This window comes from Gopherus evgoodei, chromosome 2 (genome assembly GCF_007399415.2).
Source record: "Gopherus evgoodei ecotype Sinaloan lineage chromosome 2, rGopEvg1_v1.p, whole genome shotgun sequence".
NCBI lineage: Eukaryota > Metazoa > Chordata > Testudines > Testudinidae > Gopherus > Gopherus evgoodei.
Window position 1 is genome coordinate 82,154,027 of NC_044323.1, and position 15,788 is coordinate 82,169,814.

Sequence of the window (15,788 nt, forward strand, 5' to 3'; positions counted from 1 at the left end):
CAGAAAGACTTTTTTTATTTTTCTTTATGATTAATCTCTACTGAGAAAGCCATTGTCATATGTGTGTTTGAAAACCCCAGAATATGTTTACTTTAATTCTAATTTGTGGTATGATGGGGGATTTAATTAGCGATGCTGTCTGGTTAAAAATTATGGGCCAGATCCTCAGCTGGTAGAAATTGGCTTTGCCAGTGGGAGCATGGAGCTATGCTGATTTACACCTGCTGAGACTCTGGCACTGTAACATTTTAAAAACAATCAACTATGTTAATCCAGATTATTAAAACTGAAAATTAAAAAACTTATTTTTGCTATATTAGTTTATCTTTTAACATTTCTCTGAGAAGCAAGTTCCAGTTTGAATTCATTTCTGCTTTTCTCATGCATTATAGAAATTATATTTACATGCCACAGGGTTGTTTACATGAGTAGCTAAAATGCCAAAACATTTTATTGGTCTTAAATTTGGTAAACTTTTTTTCTCCCAAATCCAAATGTTGTCAGATAATGGTTATTTTGAGGATAACTGTTGTAATTACATATAATAATTTAAATATTACATCGTATATTTTTTCTAATATAGTGCACTTTTCTTTTAAGTGAAATTTCAAAACAGCTTTGAGAAATACCCGTGGTTTTCTCTATTTCCAGAACTGTGTATATCTGACAGTGACCAGTGGTCTGTCAGGCCTGGTCTACACTACGCGTTTATACCGATTTTAGCAGAGTTAAACCGATTTAACACTGCACCCATCCACACAACGAGGCCCTTTATATCAATATAAAGGGCTCTTTAAACTGGTTTCTGTACTCCTCCCCGACGAGAGGAGTAGCGCTGAAATCGATATTACCATATCGGATTAGGGTTAGTGTGGCCGCAAATCGACGGTATTGGCCTCCGGGCGGTATCCCACAGTGCACCACTATGACCGCTCTGGACAGCAATCTGAACTCGGATGCACTGGCCAGGTAAACAGGAAAAGCCCCGCAAACTTTTGAATTTCATTTCCTGTTTGCCCAGCTTGGAGCGCTCACCAGCACAGGTGATCACGCATAGCTCATCAGCACAGGCAACAATGCAGTCTCCTGAGAATCAAAGAAGAGCTCCAGCATGGACTGCATGGGAGGTACTGGATTTGATTGCTATATGGGAAAGGATTCTGTGCTAACAGAACTCCGTTCCAAAAGACAAAATGAAAAAACATTTGAAAAAAATTTCCAAGGCTGTGATGGAGAGAGGCCACACCAGGGACTCAGTGCAATGCAGAGTGAAAGTTGAACTCAGACAAGCCTACCAGATAACCAAAGAAGCAAACGGAAGGTCCGGGGCAGGGCCGAAAACATGCCGCTTCTACGCTTAGCTGCATGCAATTCTAGGGGGGTTCGCTACCACTACCCAACCCCTGTCCGTGGATTCCGAGGTGGGGGTGGTAATCTCAGCTATGGCTGAGGATTCTGCGGACGGGGAAGATGAGGAGGAGGAAGAGGAGGACGAGCTTGCAGAGAGCACACAGCACTCCGTTCTCCCCAACAGCCAGGAGCTTTTTCTCACCCGGACGGAATTACACTCCCAGCCCTCCCAAGCCAGTAGCCCAGACAATGAAGCCATGGAAGCGACCTCTGGTGAGTGTACCTTTGTAAATATAAAACGTGGTTTAAAAGCAAGCGTTTTTTAATGATTGATTTGCCCTGAGGACTTGGGATGCATTCGCGGCCAGTTCAGTTATTGGAAAAGTTTGTTAATATGTCTGGGGATGGAGTGGAAATCCTCCAGGGACATAGTCATAGTTCATTAGGGTTGGAAGGGACCCCTCAAGAGATCATTTAAGTCCAACCTCCTGCTCAAAGCAGGACCAATCTCCAAATGACCCCCTCAAGGATTGAACTCACAACCCTGGGTTTAGTAGGCCAATGCTCAAACCACTGAGCTATCGCTCCATGAAGCTCTCCTGGAGGTACTCCAAAAGCCTTTGCAGAAGGTTTCTGGGCAAGGCAGCCTTATTCCATCCACCATGGTAGGACACTTGACCACACCATGCATGTAGCAAGTAATCTGGTATCATTGCATGACAAAGCCTAGCTGCGTATGGTCCTGGTGATTGCTGGCATTCAAGAAACATCCGTTCTTTATCTTGCTGTGTTATCCTCAGGAGAGTGATATCATTCATGGTAACCTGGTTGAAATTCAGGAATTTAATTAAGGGGACAGAGATGGCCATTCCTACTGGGCTGTTTGCCTGTTGCTTAAAAGAAATACCTCCTTGCAGGTAGCCAAGCAGGGGGAGGGGAGGGTGGGTAATGGCGCTGAGCTGTTTTGCATTTGGCTAGTAGGGATATTCCCTGCTACCAGCCACGTGGTGGAGGGGGCAGGGGGGTGATTAGCAGTGATCTTCCATGATACCAGCCACACGGTGGGGGGAGGGGTAAAGCGATCATCCCAGAGAATTGGATGGGGGCGTGGTTTCTGCTGCTGCATGTTAACAGGAAAGAAGCAGCACTGAATGGGCTTTGCTTGATATTTGGGAAAGGAGGGCACTGTGTATATGAAGGCTGCAGAAGCCGAAAGACAATGGCTTACCATGGATGCATGCAAGCTGAATTCTGCTGCCCGGACCTGTGTCTATGAGATCTCTAACACCAGGGCCGCAGGCACTCAAGATGCAAAATGCGACCTTGTAGTGAAATCACATGTGCTATGTAAGGAGAATAGTGTTGTTCACCATGAAAGAGTATAGCCATTGTTCTGTAAAACGTATCTTTTTAAATACTTCTCTCCCTTTTTTACCTCCCTCATGCAGCTGCAAATTTTTCAAGCCTCCCTACTCCATCCTGAAGGCTATCTCAGATAAGGCGGAGGAAGAAAAAGACACGAGACGAAATGTTCTCAGAAATCATGGAAGTAACCCGCAATGGAAGAGCTCATCTGAATGAGTGGAAGGACGTGGTATCAAATTACAGGAAAGATGCCAGTGAACGTGAGGACAGGAGGGACGCTCGAGATGAGAGGTGGCGGCAGGAAGATCAGCGGTGGTGGGATGCAATGCTGGGGCTGCTGCGTGATCAAACTGACATCCTCTGACGTCTGATGGAGCTTCAGGAACAGCAGCAGGGTCACAGTGCCGTTGCAGCCCCTGTGTAACCACCCTCACCACTCACCATGTTCCATATCTTCCTCACCCGGACGTGTAAGAACGCGTGGGGGGAAGGCTTCGTGCACCCGCCCACTCCACCCCCGTGGACAGCCCAACCAAAAGGCTGTCATTACTTTGAAATATTTTTAGTGGCCTTTTCCTTCCCTCCTATCCTCCTCCCAAACCACACCGGGGATACCTTGTCAGTTCTCTCCCTCTTTTTATAATGACTTTTTAATAAAGAATACATGATTTTTAAATGATAGTGACTTTATTTCCTTAAGCAAGCTGTAATTGAAGGGGGAGGGTGGGTTACTTACAGGGAATGAGTCAATCCATGGAGGGGGTTCATCAAGGGGAAACAAACACAACAGTCACACCATACCCTGGCCTGTGATGAAACTTGTTTTCAAAGCTTCTCTGATGCGTACCGCTTTGTGGTGTGCTCTTCTAATCGCCCTGGTGTCTGGCTGTGCGTAATCAGCGGCAAGGTGATTTGCCTCAGCCTCCCACCCCGCCATAAGGTCTCCCCCTTATTCTCACAGAGACTGTGGACCATAGAGCAAGCAGCAATAACAATGGGGATGTTGGTTTGGCTGAGGTCTGAGCGAGTCAGTAATGTGTGCCAGTGCGCCTTTAAACGACCAAATGCACATTCTACCACCATTCTGCACTTGCTCAGCCTGTAGTTGAACAGCTCCTGACTACTGTCCAGGCTGCCTGTGTATGGCTTCATGAGCCATGGCATCAAGGGGTAGGCTGGGTCACCCAGGATAACTACAGGCATTTCAACATCCCCAACTGTTATTTTCTGGTCTGGGAAGTAATTCCCTTGCTGCAGCCGTTTAAACAGAGTAGTGTTCCTGAAGACGCGAGCGTCATGAACCCTTCCTGGCCATCCCATGTGGATGTTGGTGAAACATCCCTTGTGATCCACCAGTGCTTGCAGCACCACTGAAAAGTACCCCTTGCGGTTTACATACTGGGTGCCCTGGTGCTCCGGTGCCAAGATAAGGATATGGGTTCCATCTATCGCCCTCCCACAGTTAGGGAATCCCATTGCAGCAAAGCCATCCTCTATGACCTGCACGTTTCCCAGAGTCACTACCTTTCGTAGCAGCAGCTTAATGATTGCTTTGGCTACTTGCATCACAGCAGCCCCCACAGCAGATTTTCCCACTCCAAATTGATTCCCGACTGACCGGTAGCTGTCTGGCGTTGCAAGCTTCCAGAGGGCTATTGCCACTCACTTCTCCACTGTGAGGGCTGTTCTCATCTTGGTATTCTGGCATTTCAGGGCAGGGGAAAGCAAGTCACAAAGTTCCATGAAAGTGCCCTTACGCATGCGAAAGTTTCGCAGCCGCTGGGAATCATCCCAAACCTGCAAAACTGTGCGGTCCCACCAGTCTGTGCTTGTTTCCCGGGTCCAAAATTGGCGTTCAATGACTAGAACCTGCCCCATTACCAGCAGGATCTCCAAAGCGCGGTTTGAGAGAATTCTGTGTCCATGTTCTCATCACTCTCGTCACTGCTCTGCCGTAGCCACTGCCTCCTTGCCTGGCTTTGCAGGTCCTGGTTCAGCATAGACTGCACGAGAATGTGAAAGGTATTTACAATGTCCATAATTGCGGTCTTGATCTGAGCAGGGTACATGCTTGCTGTGCTATGGCGTTGACACAGTTCACCCAGGAAAAAAGGCATGAAATGGTTGTCCGCTGCTTTCACGGAGGGAGGAGTGAGGCTGTACCCAGAACCACCCGCGACAATGTTTTTTGCCCCATCAGGCACTGAGATCTCAACCCAGAATTCCAAGAGGCGGAGGAGACTGCGGGAACTATGGGATAGCTACGGAATAGCTACCCACAGTGCAACGCTCCAGAAATCGATGCTAGCCTCGGACTATGGATGCACACCGCTGAATTAATGTGCTTAGTGTGGCTGCGTGCACATGACTTTATACAATCTGTTTTACAAAACCGGGTATGTAAAATCGGAATAATCCCGTAGTGTAGACATGCCCTCATTTTACTGATACTTCCCAGCAGGAGGTACAGTTTAATGCAGTTTACCCCATAGGAGATGCAGCTCAGTATCTGAATGTGTGAGAGGCAGACGTACCAAGTTGTTTCAAAGTCAGTCCTTTTTTTTTAATTCCCAGAAGTGATATGTTACTTGACTTTATTTTTGAAATTCTCCTGCCTTTCTCATGCATTCAAATCGTAAGCAGCATTTCCTGAGTTTTCATTTGAGAACTAACTTTACATGAGTACTCATGAATCAATTAATTTGGAATATTACTAAGTTTTGTGCAAGGTGCTGTCTTTTCCTAGTTTTGTATCACTATTTCTCTTCTTTCTAGAGTCTTTTAATGCAGCTTAGGCATTTTTCCTCTTTAGACCAATGGTTCCCAAACTTGTTCCACCACTTGTGCAGGAAAAGTCCCTGGTGGGCCGGGCCAGTTTGTTTACCTGCCAAGTCCACAAGTTCGGCCAATCGTGGCTCCCAGTGGCCGCGGTTCGCTGCTCCAGGCCAACGGAAGTTGCTGGAAGCGGCACGGCCCGCCGGGCTTTCTCTGCACAAGCGGTGGAACAAGTTTGGGAACCACTGCTTTAGACATCCTGACAGCAGCACAGGTGACACCATATTAGACCAGGACACAGAGTTTTAATCGTGATCTCCATGTCTTGAATGCACATGTTAAATGGATTGCTGTGCACTGCACAATATGATTATCTGATTAACTGCACTCTAATTAGCACAACCCCATGTTGACCTTGTGTACTGTATGACAGCCTAAATTACTAGATAATGCATGGGATCTAAAATTAGAAACTGTTTAAAAGGAATTAACACAATGCGAATCAGGCCTATAGGCTCTGCTGTTTGGGAATCAGTTTAAGCAGCAGAAAAAGAACTTAGTTTCCCATCTCTTCCCTTCCTGTTACACACACTTGCACTAGTTCTTAAAAATAAATGCTATAAACAGCAGTGAGGATAGGAATGGTTTGGTTCTAACTGTGCAGATAGCTTTTGGGTTTGTTAGCAAACTGCAGAGAACCTAAACCTGTTTCTGTGCTTTTAAACTGAAAAGTGCTTCAAGCTCGCCACCCCAATAATGCAATTGCAGGACTCTGAAGTAGACTTGCTTAGTTTCTCACAGGGCCATGAACAATAGTTTTAAATTGGGCTAGAAAGGCATTGCTTTTCTGGGTGAATATTGCCTGTCTCCAGTACTGCTTGACAGAAGAACAGAAGCTGAGCACCATACTCACCAAGCACCAATAATAGTAATGGTGCCTACATTTGCAAGGGCTTCCTGTTAGAATGTATAATATGTTGTCAAAGCCATACATTTCCTCATCCCTTGTGCAAGCTGTTTAGGCCATGGGCACTGTCAAAAGTCTTTTTTAAAATTCTGGCTCATGGACTTGTGTCAACTAATGGAAAACTTCTCTAAATGAACTCTGCAAAAGGTTCTAGTTTAATGCACAGAATTGCATGGTGCTCTTTCTCTCCTGCCTGCCTATACCAAATCTCTATTTTGAAACTACAACTGCCACTATCTGAAAATCTATACAGTAACTCCTCACTTAACATTATAGTTATGTTCCTAAAAAAATCTGACTTTTACCTGAAACGATATTAAGCAAATCCAGTTTTCCCCATAAGAATGAATTTAAATTGGGGGGGGGGGTGTTAGGTTCCAGGGATTTTTTTTTTGCCATACACTACAGTACTATAATTGGGAGGTGCCCCCGCCTCACCCCCCCCCCCCAGGCACAGCCCAATGGCACTGGAGACAATGAGGCAGGCAAGGAGGTGCTGTAGGCTAGGAGAAGTACATTGTGCAGCAGCGGCAGCTCCCCCTACTCTGAAGCACCAGGGGCAGAGGGCTCAACCCTCGGCCTGCTCATGCCACCTTTTCCCCCAAGCCTCCACCCGTAACCCACCTCTTCTTCCCCACCCCTTACTCCGCATGCTGCATCCTCACTCCTGCCTCCTGCCCATGGCAATCAACTGGCTTGCAATGTGCAGGAGGGAGGAGCGAGGACTTGGCATGCAGCCTCCCCCTCCCTCCCGCATATTGCAAGCCAGCTGATTGCCGGAGGGAGGGGGGAGGTGTGCCACATCCTCGCTCCTCCCCCATCCCTCTTGCCCATGGCAATCAGCTGGCTTGCAACGTTCAGGGGGCAGGAGGAGCGAGGATGCGGCACACCTTTCCCCTCCCTCCTGTCAGCAGCAATCAGCTGGTTTGTGGCAGTTGGGAGGGAGGAGGATTGTGCATGCTGAGTTCTTACTCCTCCCCCCTCTTTCCTGAACGCCGCAAGCCAGCTGACTGCCATGGGCAGGAGGCAGGGGGAGGCGGCGGAAGGCGCTGATCTGTGGGCTCTGCCAGCAGGAGGGAGGCACTAGGGTGTGTGTGTAGGGGAGCTGATGGGGGCTGCCAGCTGTGGACAAAGGCAGCTAAACGACATTATAGCAAAGCATTGCACAATTTTAAATGGAGCATGTTCTGTAATTGAGCAGGGACATAAGATCAAAATAAAGTAAGAGGACATTGTACTCCTACGTTCTCTTTTAGCCGACCTCGGTGAGGTTGGTCAGGGGCTCCTGGGCGGACATGAGAGTGACTCAGCCAGGTCATTCCCATCTTCTTGCAAGCACCTAGGAGATGACGATGACTAGCAGTCATACTGCACTATCTGCTGCTAGACTAAGATGTATAAGATAGATGGAGTGGCTCAAAACAAGAAATAGACCAGATTTATTTTGTATTCATTTGCTCCTCCCTCCCTCCATGCCTGCTAAACCCAGGGTTTTGAGTTCAATCCTTGAGGGGGCCATTCTGTGTAACAGTTGTTTGTGTTTCTTCTTGATGCAAAGCCACCTCCTTTGTTGATTTTAATTCCCTGTAAGCCATGTCATCAGTCGCCTTTCCCTCAGTCAGAGCAATGTCAGATAATCGTTTTGTGCCTTTTTTCAGCCCAGACGCCATAGCACTGGGATCATGGCGCCCACTCAGATCACCATGGCAATTATGAGCACTGTAAACACCATGCGCATTATCCTGCAGTATATGCAGAACCAGAACCTGCAAAAGTGAAATATGATGAGGACATACACATAGACATAGACTTCTCACAAAGTATGGGCCCCGGCAATGCACACATCATGGTGTTAATGGCAGGCTCATGCCGTGGAACGCCGATTCTGGGCTCGGGAAACAAGCACAGACTGGTGAGACTGCATAGTGTTACAGGTCTGGGACAATTCACAGTGACTGAGAAACTCACATGCATAAGGGCGCTTTCATGGAACTTTGTGACTTGGTTTCCCCTGCCCTGAAGCACCAGAATACCAAGATGAAAGCAGTCCTCACAGTTGAGAAGCGAGTGGCAATAGCCCTGTGGAAGCTTGCAGCACCAGACAGCTACTGGTCGGTTGGGCATCAATTTGGAGTGGGCAAATCTACTGTGGGGGCTGCTGTGATCCAAGTAACCAATGCAATCAAAGAGCTGCTGATATCAAGGGTAGTGACTCTGAGAAATGTATAGGCCATAGTGGATGGCTTTGCTACAATGAGATTCCCTAACTATGTGGGGCGATAGATGGAATCCATATCCCTATCTTGGTACCGGAGCACCAAGCCAGCGAGTACATAAAACGAAAGGGGTATATTTCAATGGTGATGCAAGCACTGGTGGATCACAAGGGACTTTCCACCAACATCAACATGGGATGGCTGGGAAAGGTACATGATGCTCGCACCTTCAAGAACTCCGGTCTGTTTCAAAAGCTGCAGGAAGGGACTTTCTTCCCAGACCAGAAAATAACCGTTGAGTATGTTGAAATGCCTATAGTTATACTTGGGGACCCAGCATACCCCTTAATGCCATGGCTCATGAAACCATACACAGGCAGCCTGGACAGTAGTCAGGAGCTGTTGAACTATAGGATGAGCAAGTGCAGAATGGTGGTAGAATGTGCCTTTGGATGTTTAAAAGCATGCTGGAGCAGTTTACTGACTCAGATAGACCTCAGCGAAACCAATATTCCCATTATTACTGCTTGCTGTGCACTCCACAATATCTGTGAGAGTAAGGGAGAGACATTTATGGTGGATGGGAGGTTGAGGCAAATTGCCTGGTTGCTGATTACACGCAGCCAGACATCAGGGCGGTTAGAAGAGTACAGGAAGGTGCTGTGCACATCAGAGAAGTTTTGAAAACCAGTTTCATGACTGGCCAGGCTACAGTGTGAAAGTTCTGTTTGTTTCTCCTTAATGAACCCCTCTCCCCCTTGGTTCACTCTACTTCCCTGTAAGCTAACCACCCACCCCTCCCCACTTCAATCACCACTTGCAGAGGCAATAAAGTCATTGTTGCTTCACGTTCATGCATTCTTTATTAATTCATCACACAACTAGGGGGATAACTGCCACGGTAGCCCTGGAGGGTGGGTAAGGAGGGAAGGACAAGGCCACACTGCACTTTAAAAGTTAAAAACTTTAAAACTTATTGAATGCCAGCCTTCTGTTGCTTGGGCAATCCTCTGGGGTGGAGTGGTTGGGGGGCCTGAGACCCCCGCACTGTGTTCTTGGGCATCTGGGTGAGAAGGCTATGGAACTTGGGGAGGAGGGCGGTTGGTTACACAGGGGCTGGAGCATATGAGTTTGATGCTCCAGCAGCCTGAGCATTGACTCCTGCCTTCTGTCAGCAACCTGACACCACCTATCATCTTCAGCCTGCCACCTCTCCTCACGTTCATATTGTGCTTTCCTGCACTCTGACATTGTCTGCCTCGACGCATTCTGCTGTGCCCTGTTAGTTTGGGAGGACAGCATGAGCTCAGAGAACATTTCATCCTGAGTGTGGTTTTTTTGCCTTCTATTCTTTGCTAGCCTCTGGGAAGGAGAAACATATGCAACTGGTGGAGGAAAAAAGGGAGAGTGGTATTTAAAAAGACACATTTTATAGAACAATGGGTGCACTCTTTCATGGTAAACCTTGCTGTTAACATTACATAGCACGTACTTTCGTTACAAGGTCGCATTTTGATGGCTTCACCCCTCCCGCCACCGCGTGGCTAACAGCAGGGAACATTTCTGTTTAGCCACAGGCAAACGGCCCAGCAGGAACAGGCACCTCTGAATGTCCCTTTAATAAAAGCACCCTATTTCAACCAAGTGACCATGAATGATATCACTCTCCTGAGGATAACACAGAGCGATGAACAGATGTTGTTTGAATGCCAGCAAACACTGGGACTATACATTGCAATGCTTTGTTCTGCGATGATTCCCGACTACATGCTCGTGGTCTAGTGTGGTAAATTGTCCTACCATGGAGGATGGAATAAGGCTGTCCTCCCCAGAAACCTTTTGCAAAGGCGTTGGGAGTACATCCAGGAGAGCTTTATGGAGATGTCTCTGGAGGATTTCCGCTCCATCCCCAGACTTTTCCAGTAGCTGTACTGGCCGTGAATGCCAGGGCAAATTAATCATTAAATGAGCTTGCTTTTAAACCATGTATAATATTTACAAAGATACACTCACCAGAGGACCTTTCTCTGCCTTCAGGGTACGGGAGCCCGCCTTGGGTGCGTTCGGGGGGTACTGGTTCCAGGTCCAGGCTGAGAAACAGATCCTGACTGTTGAGGAAACTGGTTTCTCTGCTTCCTTGCTGTGAGCTTTCACCTCCTCCTCCTCCTCCTCATCCCCAAAACCTGCTTCCATGCTGCATCCTACTCCATTGACATAGTCAAAGCACAGGGTTGGGGTACTGGTGGCTGCATCCCCTAGCCTGGCATGCAGCTCATCATAGAAGCGACATGTTTGGGGCTGTGATTCGAAGTGGCTGTTTGCCTCTCTGTTTTTTTGGTAGGCTTGCCTGAGCTCCTTAATTTTCATGCGGCACTGCTGCGAGTCCCTGTTATAGCCTCTGTCCTTCACACCCTTGGAGATTTTTTCAAATGCTTTGGCATTTTGTTTACTGGAACGGAGTTCGACTAGCACAGATTCGTCTCCCCATACAGCAATCAGATCCTCTACCTCCCTTTCAGTCCATGCGGGAGCTCTTTTGCGATTCTGGGACTCCATGGTCACCTCTGCTGATGAGCTCTGCACGGTCACCTATGCCAAACAGGAAATGACATTCAAAAGTTTGCGGGACTTTTCCTGTCTACCTGGCGAGTGCAGCTGAGTTGAGAGCACAGTCCCGAGCGGTTGCAATGGAGCACTCTGGGGTGGCTCCCGGAGACCAATACCATCGAATTGCATCCACACTACCCCAAATTCGACCAGGCAAGGCCGATTTCAGCACTAATCCTCTCATCAGAGGTGGAGTAAAGAAATTGATTTTAAGACCCCTTTAAGTAAAAAAAAAAAATGGCTTCGTCGTGTGGACAGGTGCAGGGTTAAATCAAGGTAACACTGCTAAATTCAACCTAAAATTGTAGTGTAGACCAGGCCTTAGTCAGACTCTGTTCCTATTTAACTTTAGCAGAGTTCTGCGAGAAGATCTTTAATAAAGACCCAATATCTTTAATTAAGGATGGGCGAAGTTCTTACTCTAGATTTATTATTTGTTTCAGTAAGCCGACGGGAGAGTGCTCAAAAAATTAAGAATCTTTTACTGCAAGAATTGCATAGAAAATTGTTCTTCTCTGAAAATTTGTGTGTGCGCGTGCCAAACTTGGAAACTGAATTCAATCAGTAAAATATATTTTTAAAAAACCATTTTGCCCTGCCTTCAATGGAAATTGCAACACAATCAGTACTATGGATATAGATATTATGTATGCATATGCATGCAACCCCCCCCCATAGTAATGGGTGCTGCATAACTGCCAGTAATAAATTATAAACATCTCTTTTTTTTTGTCAACAGGGTATTGAGCGCCTTAAGAATCAGACGCCTACTTGGGAAAAAGTCAGAAGCTGGGAAGGGATGAAACTGGCTTTTGGTGGTGATTTCTCCCTGAGCTGGTTCAATCCTTTTTCAGGCCTGAGTTGCAAAAAGGCTCCACCCTCTGGGGTGGCAGCAGTTCCTCTACCTGAAATAGTGACTGAAGAGGCTCTTGAGCAATTCTTGGAACAAGTCGCTGCTGTCCAAGTGGTAAATGAATAAGCAAAACGCTCTCCAAAATGTCAACAAGCTCTCCGTTTTAATGAAATGTTTGCAGCCCAGATTTAGCTTTAAGGGGCCATGGTGCAGAAAACATCTGGACATATTTGTCCAGAAGTCAGGTGCAGTCCTAGTAGAAGCAACGCAAATCTCTATTGAATGCCCACCCAATGATGTAACATATGACTCTATTTCCACCATTGGAATGGTTTTATTAAGCAACGACCAACTGTCCAGCTTTGCACAGTTCCCAAATGTTTGTTCAAGGAGTGAGTCCTTTTTTGGCTCACCAGGCACTGATGCTGCCTTTGACTCAGTTCAGGTTTCAGCTGTCTTAAAGTTCAGGGCAGATGCAACAGATGGGCAAATTCATCCTGGTGTAACTCCACTGACATCACTGGAATTGTGCTGGGGATAAATTTAGCTCAGTGTAACTCCAGCCACTGCCTGAGATTCTTCCATTTGAGGGCCTGATCCAATGCCCATTCAAGTAAACGGGGGCCATTCCACTGACTTCTATGGGCTTTGAATCAGGCCCTAAGTATGCGACTGTGGCAGACACAATAGGTGAATCCAGTGGTGAGCTGGAGACCGTTCGCACCGGTTCCTAAATTTAGAAGCCGGTTTAGAACTGGTTGTTAGGGTTACCATACAGTCATAAGCCGCGGCTCTGTGCAGCTAGAGCATCCTTTGCCCGAGCGCTACCTTCCCCTGGTTTGCCCCACAGCCCCCCCGAACCTCGTCACCCCCAATTCCTCTCCCCACCGAGCCTCGTCACCCCGGATTCCTCCCTTCCCCCATTCCTCCCCTCCTAGTCTCGTCTTACCCTGGGCTCAGGCAGGCTGATTGTAAGGTAAGACGAGACTCGGAATGGGGGAAGAGAGGAATCTGGGGGTGAGGAGGCTCGGGGGGGAGAGGAATTGGGGGTGACGAGGCTCGGGGGGGTGCGGGGCACCCCGGGGGGAAAGTAGCGCTGGGGCAAAGGACGCTCCAGCTGCACAGAGCCGAGGTGTCTTGTCTCCCAGCAGCAGTCGCTGCTGCGAGGGGAATCAGACTGCAGCTGGCAGCCTGCGAAGCCCAAGGTAAGACGGGGAGGGGAGGAATCAGAGTGCCTAGGCTGCGGGGGGGAGGAATCGGGGGATGAGGAGGCTCGTGGGGGGGGGAGGAATTGGGGGGTGACGAGGCTGGGGGGAGGAGAGGGATGGGATGGGGGGGGCAGTGAGTTTCCTGTCTGTATGTTCTAAATAATAGCAGCTGTTTCCCTAGCAAAATCCTCTCCTCTACATTTCCTTTCTATTTTTGCCTCATTTTCTCCAGTCTATAGTTCTGTTTTTAAAGTCTATATTATCTATTCATGTTAATCGGGTCTCTCTGTTTCAGACACGGTTAAATATGTAACTTGTTTTACAAAGAAAAATAGCTGGAGAGATAATAGTAAGACTATATCACCCAGCATTCTAAAGAGGATTTGTCCTTTACACTTTGTGACTAGGAAAAACAAAACTTGTCTTTGAATTTTATTAACCAATGTAATTGCTTTTAACACATCAGGAAGAAAGGCAATGACTTTAAGACCTGTTTGTACAATAATGGAATACTATAGTTTCTCACTGGCTACCTGTTAAAACATCATTTCTTTTGTTTACAGCCACTGGCAGTAGCTATATAATCCCCTACCCCACGATGGTGTTCTGTTACATTTGCCATGGCTACTGTCTAAATTCTTGCCAAGCTTTTCATCATATCTACAGAACAGAGATTAAATTAATGTAACTGCTAGCTTCAATTCATACGAGTGCTTGTAAAAACTGCTTCATCAAAGCACTTAGTTCAATTTTGCAATAAATATCAGAATCCAATAAAGACTATTAAATCTGACTTTTTGGCTACATACATATTATATTTGGAGATGCAGTCAGCTACTATTCAACAGTGAGTTTCGGGGGCGGCTGTCAGGGGGCAGGGGTGTGAAGGGGGTTGGGGCAGTCAGGGGACAGGGAGCGGGGTGAATTGGGTAGGGGGTGGGGACCTGGGGGGGTAGTTAGGGTGGGGGTGTCTTGGGAGTCGATGGTCAGGGGACAAGGAGCAGGGGTGGGGTTGATGGATTGCAGGTTCTGAGGGGGGCAGTTGGGGGCAGGACATGGGGCAGACAGCTGTTTTGGGAGGCACAGCCTTCCCTACCTGGCCCCTGATACAATTTTGCAACCCCAATGTGCGGGGCCAGCTTTAGGAAGTGTGGGGCCCGATTTGAACAGTTTTGACAGGGCCACGGCAGGGATGACTTAAAAAAAAACACGTAAAAAACCACTTGGGGCTTACTCGCTGGGCAGCGCTCCAAGTCTTCAGTGGCACTTTGGCGGCGGGTCATTCACTCGCTCCGAGTCTTCGGTGGCACTGAAGGATGCGCCGTCGAAGTGCTGCTGAAGATCCAGAGCGAATGAAGGACCTTCTGCCAAAGACTCGGTCGGGAACCGGTTGTTAAGATTTTGGCAGCTCATCACTGGGTGAATCTGGTATATTGGTAAATACAACAGATGAATATGTCAATCTTGTTAGCACGGTAAATCTGCCAGATCAAGTCTTTATCAGTGTGTCATGAAATTGTACTCTACTGTTAATAGCAGGATTGCTTTTAAGAAGGAAACCTGCTTAGTTACAATAGCTTCCATTAAAGAGTGTATCTGACATGCTGTAATATTGTCTTAAATGTCAATATCTTAAATATTCAGCTGTCAATTCTTGGTAGAAGTTGACTTTTTAAAGGTGACCACTATGGAATACTTTAGATAGTTACACATTTGCAGTTAGTAAATGTTTACATGAGAATACATGCCAGATATAAAAGTTTTATTACCGTGAGTTGAAATGATTAAACAGCTCATGAGTGGCAAAGTGATAAATGAGTTGTATGAGCCATCCTAAAAGGAGGCCAATAAAATCTTTTATATCAAATTACATTGTCCTACACAGATTCTATATTGCAAATGAATATGAATGAAGAAAAGTTTATTTTAGGAATATTTTAGCCTTTTTTTTTAAATGGTCTTTTTCTGTCATCTTTTCCTTGTAAAAACAGATACTTTAGTTACTGTCAATGTAATTCTATAGAACCTGGGGAAGCCATATTTTGGCCCAGCCACTGACCTGTCAGGTGACCTTGGGCAAGTTGCTTTCCCTCTCAGTGCCTCAGTTTTTCTCTCTAAAACAGGGATAATGAAACATACCACCTCTCTGAAGTGCATAGAAATCTATGGATGAAAGGAATTATGATGTAAGCGGTAGCTGATATGTGTATTTATTAAAGACACACCAGATGGAACCTGTACCGATGAACCTGATTTGAAAAATGTTCAGAATTTAAAATAAAACAAAACTCCACGGCCTTAATGTGTAATAACTTGACACACTAGGGAGTACTGAAAAGAGACTGTCTTTGTTCCAGTCCTCTGCCATGGGTGAGGGTCACAATAAGTTAATCCCCTTATTATCTGATATAGGTGAGTATGCCCAGACTCTGGCAGCTGCTACAAGC

General features: G+C 46.8%; 1 protein-coding gene across 2 annotated transcripts in view; it reads left to right on the forward strand.

Annotated features, from left to right (window-relative positions):
* ZDHHC3 (zinc finger DHHC-type containing 3) overlaps window positions 1-12,956 on the forward strand; it is a 49,353-nt gene extending 36,397 nt beyond the window's left edge. For both annotated transcript variants that reach the window (XM_030551175.1, XM_030551174.1), the window contains one exon: window positions 12,020-12,956. In XM_030551175.1, coding sequence (XP_030407035.1) covers window positions 12,020-12,259 — 240 coding nt within the window. In that variant the 3' untranslated portion in view covers window positions 12,260-12,956. The remainder of the gene's footprint in view (window positions 1-12,019) is intronic.
* Window positions 12,957-15,788: the final 2,832 nt, after the last annotated feature.